General features: G+C 43.9%; 1 protein-coding gene across 1 annotated transcript in view; it reads left to right on the top strand.

Annotated features, from left to right (window-relative positions):
* Window positions 1-12,860, top strand: part of AK5 (adenylate kinase 5) — a 211,164-nt gene that overhangs the window by 146,355 nt on the left and 51,949 nt on the right. The window contains exons 9-10 of the mRNA XM_006205968.3: window positions 5,649-5,691; window positions 7,745-7,789. Of these exons, the coding sequence (XP_006206030.2) occupies window positions 5,649-5,691; window positions 7,745-7,789 (88 nt within the window). The remainder of the gene's footprint in view (window positions 1-5,648; window positions 5,692-7,744; window positions 7,790-12,860) is intronic.

Here is a 12,860-nt window from a genome sequence, read left to right as displayed (position 1 = left end):
TACTTAAAGCAATTCATGTTGCGAACCTGCAATTTAATAAGACGGGGGAAAGGCTAGCCTAGCATCCCCTGTATTTTTTTCCTCCCTGTTTACCCAATTATACAAGTACTTCCACAGCAAGCAGACCTCTAATTGTGTAGTCTTTGGTGAAAGAGAAATGGAACTTGCTGTAAAATAAATTCTTGGGTGTAACTAAATTACATACCACTCCCCCTACTTTTTTTTTCAAATTACCCATTACTTTAAGTGAAAACATGCTTTAGAAAAGAACTGTAAACACTCAAAACATTTCTCAAGGACCTGTTTCCCTTCTCCCTGCTGATAAAATGTAGCTGTGTTTCCATTTTCCAATATTCCCTTCCGAAGATCCGAGGAATTTCAAAACTTCACTTACAGGTTTACCAGTAAAACTTGAGTTTCATTTTCAAGTCATGTGATGAGCATGCACCACCTTCAGTCCATCTTCATCTCTATTCACGTGTCATCACGAGCGGTCCCTGCCCTCGAGTGGTGAAGTCACTTGCGACAACACCGTCATCCTGCATGTCCCACATGGACAGGTCATTACGCTCCTTCTGGGGCAGCAGCAGAGGCGTTAGAACACGGGCTTGGGCACCAGGAAACCCCGCTGGCTGGGGCATGCGGCACATGTCGCGTAAGCTTTCTGAGCCTGAGTTTCCCCACCTGAAAAATGGGAAATAGCAAACTTGCTTACCTCCTACTGCTTTCCAGAGATCACACACAGTGAAAATATCCTAACTGCTACCTAAATAGCAGTTCCAATAAGCATTTAAAAAGCTGTTTATGTGAGGTGTTTTTGTTTTTAACTGACATAAAGAAAAAGAAGCGAAAAATTTCATTTTCCGGTTACAAAATTGGAAATGCTACTATTTCAGTTGTCTTTTTTAATTACTATTTTTTCCTATTAAGATTCTGGTTCTCAGTGAAGATGAGCCCTTCCAAGAACCACAGGACATTCTCTCCCTCACCTCCTCCTTACTTCCCTGCTGTTGCTTCTTGTAATCAGAGATGGGGTCGTTAGACCAAAATCCTCACATGCTAGCATTTCATGGTTCATGGTTCATGGTTCTCCCAGAATCTGGATTATCTGCTTAGTACTCGCTGAGGTAAGAAAAAATTAGAAAAGACTGCTCCTCTCATTGTCTCAGAAACTAGAAATCTCTTCGAAACCCTCTCTTTTTTTTTTTTTTTTTTTTTGAAGTTGGTATCTGTGCTCAGTGCCAGGGACAGAAAATAATCTTTTCTTTGCAGCATTTGTGAATTTATTAATCTTTACCATGACATTCTGTTGTTATGTAAAGCCTCTTTCTCATAATTCTACTTGAAGCTATACACATTTTAACATCATGAAACACACACACTGTCTCATACAAACAGGAACTAGGAAAGCACTCCAAAAATGACCTACTGCTGCGCTCTCCTTCCCAGGAGAGCTTTTGTTTTGTGGTCCTCAAAAGAGTTTTTGAAAATCAACACTGCCTACTCAAGGAGGAGCCGTAGGAGTATCTGCCTGCATGTCCCCTGCCTTCAACAGCAGTAACAGGATGCTGATGGGGCAACGTAGGTTGTCCTGCGTCCAGCTCCGGGCGGTGGAAGCTCCGGCACCTCCCCATCCAGTGGCACCACAGAACCTTAGTTACATCATTCTTTATCCGCAGGGCTGCAGTGAGGATGCAGTGAGGTCATATATGCAGAAATGCTGTAAAGCATTATTTAAGGGTCAGCTTCCTATTATGATGTGATTCGCTTATGACAAAACCATTGGTCCCGTGCCCAGGAGCACACACTATGCTGCAAGCACAGTTGGAGAACGAACATAATTCCTTGTGATTGGTGAACCCTCTGTGAAGCTATGTTCTATTTTGATCTCACCCACCAAAAATTCAATAATTCAAGAAGTGGGAGTAACAAAACTTCGATATCTCAAGGTGATAATAGGAGCTCTGATCCAAAAGGGAAACACAAATGCACACCAATGAGCTGCTCTTCTTACAGAGAACACCAGAATCCAGCCTTGCAAAGGCAGTTTCTCGCCTGCATATCCCTGCTGGGAAGTAAAGTCGAATGCAAGTTGCTTTTGCTCTCTTTGCAGCTCTGTCTTGACTGGAGAATGAGGGATGGAGACCAAAACAAATCTGTAGTCTGCATCCAGCTTCCCAAGCCACCAATCCTATCCTGAGGTTCTTAATGTGTCACTTCAGCAGGAGCCTAGATTTCTCAGCATCAGTTACTGACATGTCAAATATCCAGCTGCAGGGGATGTGGCAGTCTGAGTTGGTCTGGGGGCTAGTGGTTTTGCTGCAGCCTCTCCCACCTTCGCCAGTATTAACGGCGTCGTTGCAGGTGTGTCTTGGCTCCATGCTAGTGAGGCACAAATGGCGCTTACCTGTGCCGGTGTTTGTCCTGCCTGTCTCTGTCAGTTTGTTCAGACTTGGTATGCTGCATCATGCCCCCAAAGCCTGGTTCAATACTGCAGAAAGTCTTCTATGTCTCACTGAACCCATGAAGCCTAACCCCACATTCAGACTCACAGGTGACAGAGGGCTGACAGGAGGGAGCAGGAGCGAGGTGAAAGGCTGTGACCCCCAGAGGCACCCGCAGGCACCAGGGGTGGGACTTGGGAGTTGGTGAGTGGTTTCCTCCAGGAGTGCCTCCCTGAAGGCGCAGCTGCAGTGTAACGGGAGGTGAACACCTTGTCAGTGATTTCTCCAAAGAGCCTATATGATATTCTGCACCTTGTACATGTGACGTTCTGAAATTAATGCCTTTTATGCAGAACTTATCTAGCATTTGAAAAGAAAGGGATGAGATTTAGGGCCTCCGGGAACTGTATGGCATCTTTTCACCAAAACCAGGAGTGTTTGCCATTTACTTGTTGTTCCATATGTGTGTGTGTGTGTGTGTGTGTGTGTGTGTGTAAGATGTCAAGTAAACTTTGTCTCCAAAAGATCCACGTTGGAATCATGAAGTTTGCTGAACATCACTGGGGAGTAACACCCTCCAGGCAAACGTCGCATTCACCTGGGCTTTCGTGTCAGCGAGCGCAATGCCCCGCGTTCCCGGCAGAGAGCTTCTGACAGTAGCATCTCTGCTCTGGAAACCTGTTCCCTATCAGTGCGTTCATAGAAATAAAGCCGGGGCTCATCTGAAGCATTTGGGCAAACTGAATAGAAGGCTGTGAGTAAGAGCTGTGGATAAAAACAGGTCAGACTCAAGCCAAACAGGGGTCAGAGAGGCCCTTTTATAACCTGGTGCATCGCTTTGTGAATTTAGATTAACCCTGATCAGACTCCAAAGACATGATAGCCAGCTACAGGAAAGATCTGATACAGTTTAGTCTACAAGGTGGGTGTAAGCCTGATAATTCAACAATAATATTAAAAATTGAGGGAGGGGACTCCATGGTTTCCTCTTAACATTACCTGAGTATATCCAAGAGCTGTTTGACAAGCAATAAGCAGAGTCAGATTAAACAATCCTTTTTCCAACAAAGGCTACTGAGCCTCTTTCTATGCAGCTGCATCTTAGGCCAGCATATTAGTTATTTCAAATAAGTCCCTGTCTCAGGTGGGCTTCCCTGGAAGCAGAGTCTGAGATGGGGAGTGCTCTTAGGAGACAGGGAGAGATGCAGGATAGGGCCGGGGTAGAAGCTGAGCAAGGATGTGGTCCCCGCTGGAGCTTAGCTTCAACTCGATCTCAAGGGGAGCACTGGGCAGCAGCTTATACCAGAGCGGCCCCAGCTTGAGGGCAGGACCAGACCAATGCTCAGTTCGGAGAGGGGTGCACCAGCCAGGTGAGCAGCAGGACCTGGCAGATCCACTGTGGTAGCCAAGCTGACAGGACCAAACCTCTAGGAGTCATGCTGCGGGGGAGGAGATGCGGTTCTCATCCCAGCCCTGACCTCACTAAGGACATGAGGACGTAGCCTTGGGCCCCTCACAGGGTCTCTCTCTAACCATGGATTTCCTCACCTGTAAAATGGGATGGGGGTGGGAGCGATGGATTAGATGACTCCCATTCTCCCAGCTGAAAAATGCAAAGATTTCAATAAGGGAAGTAGCCGGGAGGCTCACCGAGGAACAATGAATGTTCTTTCTATTCGTGGAAAGGAGTTAATTAATGTAAATGTGTCCGCAAATGACCAATCCATTCAAAACTCTTCTCTCACCTGGAATAGCTCTGGATACACTGGCCAGCCTGAGAAGACAAACAGCAAAGTTGCCCTGAAGGCATGTGTTCTAAAAAAGGATGGTGAGGCTCTCTTTTCAAAGTGCTTTCAAGGCAGTTTACCTAAAGGGAGCGTTCATGCAGTCAGGCTATCTCATTTAAGTGACTCCCGCATCAAAGCGCATGAGAGGCAAGAGGCTGGAGTAAAGCGTGAGCCAGAAGCTGCCCCTGCAAAGCAGCACAATCTCCAGCGAGAAGAGCAGTTTGGCAAAAACCTGTCAGAATTATAGATACATTTACTCTTTGACTGTACAGCTCCCTCTCTGGGAATGTATCCTGTAGGTAGATATACATGAAATGACATTTGTATAAGTTTACTCATTTTGCCACTTTTTCAAAAATATTCCCAAGGTTGCAAACAACTCAATGGTCCATCAATAAAGGACTAGTGATAAACAATAAGAACTATGGTACCTTCCATACAATAGAATACAGTGTAACCAAAAGCATCTGTACTGATACGGAGAGCTCTTCAGGATGTACTGAGAAGTGAAAAAGCGAAGAGAAGAGCAGCTCCGTCCTAGATCAGTGTGTGTATTAGAAACACATGTGCACGTATGAGTTTGTTTCTTTCTGTGTACATGATGGAGGTGATAAGATTATATATTCATATTCAAGTATATCCATAGATTTCTGAAAGTCAGTTTTTGTGTATCTGGAAAGATTTTTTTTAAGCCTTCTATGAGTGTTTATCCATAAGGGATGAGGGGGAGGGAAAACGGGATGGATGACCTGAGAAATCCCACCAATGTCTTTTTGCAAAATTTCTTTCTGGATTTTTTCCCAACCACCATGGTTTTCTATAAGGAAAATGGAGCAGCTGTTGGATTAAAAAATAAAATGAAAATTTTAAAGACAGGCACCAATCAAAGCTAGTCTTTTTGACTTCCTTTATTTCATGCTGTAGTTCGGGGGTTGGCAAACATGGCCAGTGGTTAAACAGTTGAACGGAGACCAACTGGCTCCCAATGCTGAAAATGTTCACCCTCTGGCCCTTTACAGAAAGTATGCCAAATCATGGAGCGGTTAGTAAAACAGCTGTGACTACACCTACCAGTGAGCTTCAAGTACTGAAGGGTTTTGTCTTCTTTAAATCAGCTTTTCTGACCACAGATAGTTCCGCGGCCAGAAAAAAAGGCAGGATATTGCACAAGTTGCAAAGAGCATGAACTCCGGGGACAGACAGCCCAGGTTTAAATCTGGGCTTTGTCCCTCACTACTATGTGACCTTAGGCAACTAGCTTCTCAAACTCAGCATGGTTTTCATCCGTAAAAGGTGGGTAATAATGGTGCCTCCTACACAGAGTTGTTTGGAAGGTTAAGTATGTTAATGTTGGCAAGAAGTTGAGTGCAATACCTGTTGGCGTTATCATCTAATAGTTTGATTTTTCTACAAACAGGGTGATGACCAGTTAAATGTATTTGGAGAGGACACCATGGGAGGTGAGTTTCCTTTACTGATCAGACCAGAGTTGTCATTTTAGTAGCTCTGAGCTTGTCTATTTTATTAAACACCAACTAAGAGATAAACTACCAACAGTATGTACTTTTCCCTTAGTCAGGGAACATGAATAAGACGGGCTCTTTGGCTCTCTCCCCTCTTGGTCCACGTAAAGAACCAAAGAGATGCCTTACTAAGAGATGCACTTCCTCACTGCCCAGAGAACATGACCCCCAAGATGCTCAGTGAAGACAGAATACTGTGGGAAATACGTTTGGAAAACACAACACTCAATCCCCTTTGGAAGATTCACATGTATATTCGCACAGCAGGGCTCCCACATGTCCTGCGGTAAAGAGAGCTGACTAACTGTGATTCAACATTCTTCACATTTATTGGAACCTAGAAGTCTTTTTTCCTGCGTAGTGGTTACTATTCTGCAGTGAGCCATTGGGATGCAACATAAGAAACATCCAAATTATACTGCTTTATAGTTTTGTCATTTTAAGTCTTGTCCAAACTTTAAAATCCACGATAATTCGCTACACATGGAACTGAAAATAGATAAACTTACATGAATTTGAGGTTGTCTAAAAAAGATAAGGTTCACGATTGCCCCAGGAAAAATACCATTTAACATTTCCACTCTATAATAAATGCAGTTATAATTATGGTCCTTGGAAATATGTTTATATTAACTGTGAGCACATACAAGTAAGTGTATGTGCTTTCTGAATAACCCCAGCTGTAATCCTGCACTGATCCATGAGCACGAGGTGGCAGATAAAGTGTCATTTTATGAGAACAGCAATAGTAGTATGTGCAAATCACGGTCACCAAATGACATCATGCCGATTCAGAGCGAAAAGGCACATAAACCTGAGCCAAGTGCAAATAATCAACTCGGTCCCAACTGGATAGGGATTGATTGATTGTCGAATAAAGTTTCCTTTTTTCCTGGTTATAAAATTAACACGCATTCATGTGAAAAAAATTGTTAAGGTGGAAAATAAGAACCATCTAAAATCTCATAACCTCTAGACAATCATGGTTTTAACATTCTGGTGTATTTGATTCCAGCGTATTTGTCTATATATCTGTTTTTACATAGTTGAGAATACATGTGTATATACAGATATTATCTCCCATATTCTGTGCCTATCATTGGTATGTTCCCATGTCATTAAAAACTCTCTATAAACTTAATTTGTAGTGACCACATTATACGACTGTACCATCATTAATTTTAAAATAACTATTTTTTAAAACTGGAGTAAAATACAATCATGCTAATAATAATAATAGTAATAATAACCACAACCACTTTCCTAGATGACAAACAGAGTAAAAGTTGCTCAGCTTTATAAAAGGAAACTGGAAGTCTAGAGAACGTGAGATGACCATTTGGTCCCGCATGTTGAGCTACAGTGGAGCTGCCCTTAATAGAAAGCTCCAGATAAAATAGGAGTTTTTCAGTCACCATGGGCTACTTTGTAAAAGAGATTGAAGCATCTGATTTAAAAGAACAATTTTAAAAATCATCCTTTAGTGTGGAAATCAAATGTTTCCAAACCTTCAAATTCACTTCTTTCCTTTATTTCCAGCTCTTTCTCCCTTGTCTCCTTCCCGTTCTATCCCCAACTCATTTCTTCATGCCCTGTTCTCTCTCTCTCGCTCTTTCTCTCTCTGGTAGAGTTGGGCCTTTCACTCAGCCAATAGTGGATTCCTGCGAAAGTGTAACATTGTGTGTATAAACAGACCGCCCCAGCCCTCATGGCTACCTACTACACCGAGTGACAACTGGAAATCTTTTAGGGTTCCACATCCTCTACAGAGTGTCCAGTTTGCCAAAAACTCCTGATCATTCCTTTGCCCTAAAGCAGTTGTTCCCAAAATTCAGCCCTCACTCCCCACCTTTGTGACTTTTGTTTGATCTCTATGCCATCTGTACTATGTCTATTATGTATGACATCTGTAGTATATGTAATATATTACAAAACCAGGATTTCAATACAATATTTCTTGCCAATAACTTAAATTATTCTTATTTTAAAGGTTTCACAGAAGATTTGAGAAAGTGTAAAATTATTTTCATAATCGGTGAGTAACAGCCCTCAAATTTTTTAACGTAATTGCTAATAATAACAACTTGGTAGAGAAAAAAGACTTTTCATTTCTCAGCCTGTTTTGAAGTCTTGCCCCTTTTGTAGTCAAGATAACACCCCTGAGGCTTCCAGATTGTTCACTGATACAGTTTTATATCAGTTTTGGCTTTGTATCTTTCCAGCACAAAGTAGGACTCGGAGGAATGTCAAACTCCTCCTGCGTTCAGCTCTGTAAAACAAAATGCGCTGCAGTCTCACAGGTAGAAGGGGGCCTATTAAAATCTAACACTTTTTCTGTTTGAACAATGACCCATTCCTCCCGAAATACGTCCGTGACCGCATATTCAAATATACCTCAGAAACCATAGCCTGCGTTCCATACAGCTAACAGCAAAAACAAGCTCATTTGCTTTATGCCCTAGGACGGTGAAACTCATTGGAAAACGAATTGTGGGACAAAATTCATTTGAACACCTGTCATATTCCAGGTTACCTCCTTGCCCAACCCTGTAGGTTGGTGGTCCTTCCCTTGTTACATGGCTATTACACAGACGGGAAGACTGAGCCTCGGAAGGTTAAGGACCTCGTCCAAGGTCGCAGAGCTAATGAGTTTGAGAGCCAAAGTTCTAGTTTTCCTTGTGGGAATAAACGGGACTAGTTGTACAGCAGTTAGAATTACAGATTAGGACAAAATATTGTCAGAGCACCTCCCAAAACTTAGCGCTTTTCCCTCTAATCATTCAAGTCTATGGAAAAGTTAATACGGCTGCCTGTACATTTTTCAGAAATCTATTTATATATAGAAATAATGGAAAAGTCCACACCTCCTCAATGAATCTGAAAAAGAATGGTTATCAGCAGACGAGAATTGTAATCAGATATAGCTAGAATCTCACACCCTGAAGGCAGGATGCTTGCTTGGAGATCTCTCAGTAAATCTCCCTCTTTGACAGATGAGGGAACTGAGTTGCAGAGAATTTAGGGGGTTCGATCAAGGTCGTTCAGACAACTAGCAGAGAGGAGACCAGGGTCCAGGGCTGTGAGTCCCCACTCCAGGACTCTCCCCACTCACCCCCGAGTCATGTGGGCTGCCACCGTAGACCGCCTCCCACACTCAGTCATCCCCCAAATACTGACTGAGTATTGGACCCATGCTGGGCCATGAGCAGGGATCACGGAGCTTTCATCTTAGAGGGAAAGGAGAACGAATCAAATGAAAAGCCTTAGGAAGGAAACAGAGAGCTGAAACAGAGAACACCTGGGTGGAGTGTTCAGGGTGAAAACGGGTGCTCAGGGAAGCCTGTGGAAGTGATGTTTAAGCAGGGAGCTACAGGAAGGGATGGGTGACTGAAGGGTTAGTGGGAGGTGAGAGGAGGGCGAATTCCAGCCGAAGGGAACAGCGCGTCTTAGGCAGCGAGAATTCTGGAGGGCAGCCTGAGATCCACTTCTGAGCCGCTCGTCTCTAGCTGACCTTAGCCTTGGGAACTGGAGAGACTACAGCCACACTTCTGTTTTACGTTCTTTCAGAAAGTAGAAGTCATTATGACCACTCTTTACTCAAGAGAAACTCATCATCATAACTTCAAAGAAAGTTCCCCTTCCCACACAGACTGCAGTCAGTTATCTTGGCATCTAGATAAGTTACGAACACAATAAATCACACTTTCTGTCCAGCTTTTATCTTAGGGGCCAAATTCGGGACAAGGAGACTCTTTAGAATAGGAAGTTCAGGAATCCAAAGAACGGACCTTTATTATCACTTAAAAATCTGTGTTTTTAATAGTGTAGTCCCCCCCCCCAAGAAAAGCCTTTGAAAACAGTACAGCATGTTTTGTGATGGTTGTTATTGTCTCTAGCAAAAATGTCATTTCAGATTTACTCGTAGTCGAATTTTGAAGTGTATTTTCAAAAACTGCTGCCATCCAGCCAGACCTCTCCAGAGATCTCGGCTCACCGTTACTAAGTCCTGTGCCCTTCAGAAGGTGAGCTAGCACAGTATGAAATCTTTGACATCACACAAACCGTAAGACCCGCCCCTGCAAGGGTCCGCAGACCCCACTAAGCACTGCTGCTCTGAGTAAAGGTTCTTCTTCTATCAGCCAAACTCTCCTGTATTTCAACTTGTTGGTCAGTCACTATTGTAGTAAAAAAGATTTCAGCTTACTGTGTGGGCAGTAGAAGGCACAAAGACTCTGCAACAAGGGGAAAAATGATTTTTCTTCTTCAGGCTATTTGTTGGATTCTGCTTGAAAATTAAGGCTTTAGTCATAAACAGTCAAGCCTTGAACAACATGGGTTTGAACTGCGCGGGTCCACTGATAACGTGGATTTTTCCAACAGTAATTACGACAGTACCGCACTGTCTGATTGGTCAATCCCCAGATGCGGAATCATGGCTACACATGAACTGAGTATCTGGAGAGCTGACTATAAGTCATTTGCAGGTTTTCCTTTGCAGGGAGGGTTAGCACAACCACCCCCATGTTACTCAAGGGTCAGCTGTACTTTCTTGGCAGCTGATATTTTGAGGCTGTATTGTTGCAGGTCAATTTGAAGCTCATAAAAATACTCGTGATGTCAGAGACACACCCCTAACAGTTTTGATGAGCTTCAACAGTCAGTTGATTTCAAAGAAGTGTGGTTTTGTCTGTATGAGAAGACAGCTAAATTTTTCACTTTGCAAATTATTGTCTTAATAGCTACCAAGTACGGTTGTAGTATAGCCAGAAGCTAGGTTGACATCCTCGCTGTTATTCTTAAGAGAAAATTAATATTCCGAAAGCATTCTTTCCCTGTTTTAAAGTATCCTGGTTCCCTTTTGTCCACTGACAGCTCCAAAGTCCTTTGACTGGCCTTCAGAGCTCTCTCGGTCCTGGCTTCAGTGTGTCTTCCCCCTTTCCACCACACCCCCACGTGCGTCTTCAGCCTCAACTCCACCTGCACTGTTTTTCTCTCTTGAACTCTCCTGGCACTTGCCAGTCCTCTCACCTGAAATGTCTTCTCCGCTAGCTAATCATGTCCCACGGTCAGGGTCCAGCTCTAGCTCTCTGTGAGGTCTCTCTAATCTCTAGCCTTCCTCCTCTGCGCTCCTCCATCCCTGTGTCTGCATCTCTCACAAAGATACCCCGTAATGACTAGAACAACAATTATTTGTTGGAATAATGAATTCTTTGGGAAGCAGTGTGGTCAGTTTCCATAACAACTGGAATAGCAGTCGGAACTCCTGGACTGGAGCTGACAGGCAGGCTGCCGCTGCTGTGGCTGCTTCTGGCAGGATGGTTGTCGGGTTGATTATGAGCCTGACCAGATGCTTCTTACCCCACGTGCCTGCCGCCTTCTCCCCGAGAGCAAGCAGCAACAGCTTCTGCCCACCCCCAGCTGGTGGTATTTCTTGCTCATTTACAATATGGTTTTAAGTGAGGGCAAGTAATAGCACTGTCTGCCGTCTGAGTGGGAAAATACATTCCAGGAAAATGAATCATCTGGACCAAAGGGGAAAGTGACAAGGCTGGCCCTAGGTAGCTTTCTGAATGTCGTGTGACTGTTATTACTTCTTCATTCATGAAGAAGGCAGCTCACTAGCTGTCTATAGAGAAATGCCTTCCAAAGGACAGAGAAAGGGTCTCACAGGAGAGGGCTTGGTGATCAAAAGGACTGAAAAAGGCTCTGTAATTGTTCACAAACAAGATCTAAGAACTGGACTGATGTATAAGATTGGGACTCAATCGTTGCTGAAAACAGAAAATTATTTGGAAAAGGTAAAAATATCTTAAAGAGCCTCATTACAGCCCACTAACAGGCTCCTACAGTGTTTCACCTTTTCTGGCACATCTCCTTCCTTCTTTCTTCTTTTAAATCTTTTGATCATGATCTTGCTATTATCCAATCTATTTTGGTTTCTTTTTCCCTTCTCTGCTGTTCGTGGCCTGACTATCCCCAACGTTGGGGGACACGTGGCAGGCCGGTGTTGCGGGTGGTAAAAAGAATTTACCAGAAACCAAGAGAAGTTTAAGAACAAAGGGAAAGTTTAATAGTTATGCCGCTACAGGCAACAGCAGGCCACACAGGCAAGAGGTGCCTGCGTGCCCACCCAGTGTGGACGTGCAGGATGTTCTGCTGGGGAAGGGGCTGGAAAACACAGAGGGGTGGGGGGGGGCAGCCCTCTGATTGGCTGTAAGTGAGGTAAGGGGCTTTGGTGTACGGAGGATAGTGGACTTGACTACCACTCCAGTAAGATGGAGACATGCGCTCGCACAAGCAAGGCAGTGGGATTTACAGCTCCAATAAGGAGGAAAGCAGGCTGTGACAAGCCCGCCTGAGCTGCGGTAAAGTTAGCCATTTCCCAGGGCTGCTAACTTTTCTAAGGCTAATACCCATCAGGAGCTTATCTTCCAAAGAGAGGCAGGCAGGCAGACGCCCAAGGACTGGAAGTTTGGGGCCTCAGGGCCTCGGCAGGTACCAGTTGGCGCTGCACCCACAATGTTAACAGAGCCTGAATTCCCATTAATTCTTATCCAAGGCCCTAGTAGAAGTGCTTCAGTTTGGAAAATCTCCCTTTACGGGTGAGGTGTGGTGCTAACGGCATCATGATGACGACATCATTCAAGGGCTGTCGCTCTCATTAGCGCAGGGACACAGGTGGCCTTGTGTGCCCTGGTGTTGGTGCTGATAAGCTGCGTTTAGGGAGCAGGCTTTGGGAGGTACTCGTAAAATAGTCTGTGTTGTTTTGTGCATTTTTTAACCACTGCACAACTAGTCCTATTTATTTCCTGGAGGAAGACTAGAGAAATGAGAATTTTTGCTTAAAACCCAGTATCTCAACGCCTGTCATTATTTCACCAGAGCCCTGTTGTCATTTCATAGTTGCCCTGTTACTAAAGAACTATGAATAAATCTAATTTTTAGAGAGTATTTCCTTGGAGATCAGGTTGAACATTTTGGGTGGAACTGACTCACGTATTTGGTCAAATTACAAATGAAAAGCAAATCTGTTTTCACTTGATGGAGCAATAATAGAAACCAATGTTTATTGAGCACAGCGCACACCAGGCGTCGTATAAAACGCC

The sequence above is a fragment of the Vicugna pacos genome, chromosome 13 (genome assembly GCF_048564905.1).
Source record: "Vicugna pacos chromosome 13, VicPac4, whole genome shotgun sequence".
Classification (NCBI taxonomy): Eukaryota; Metazoa; Chordata; class Mammalia; order Artiodactyla; family Camelidae; genus Vicugna; species Vicugna pacos.
Note: the sequence above shows the minus strand (reverse complement) of the source record. Positions and strands in the feature narration are given on the sequence as shown.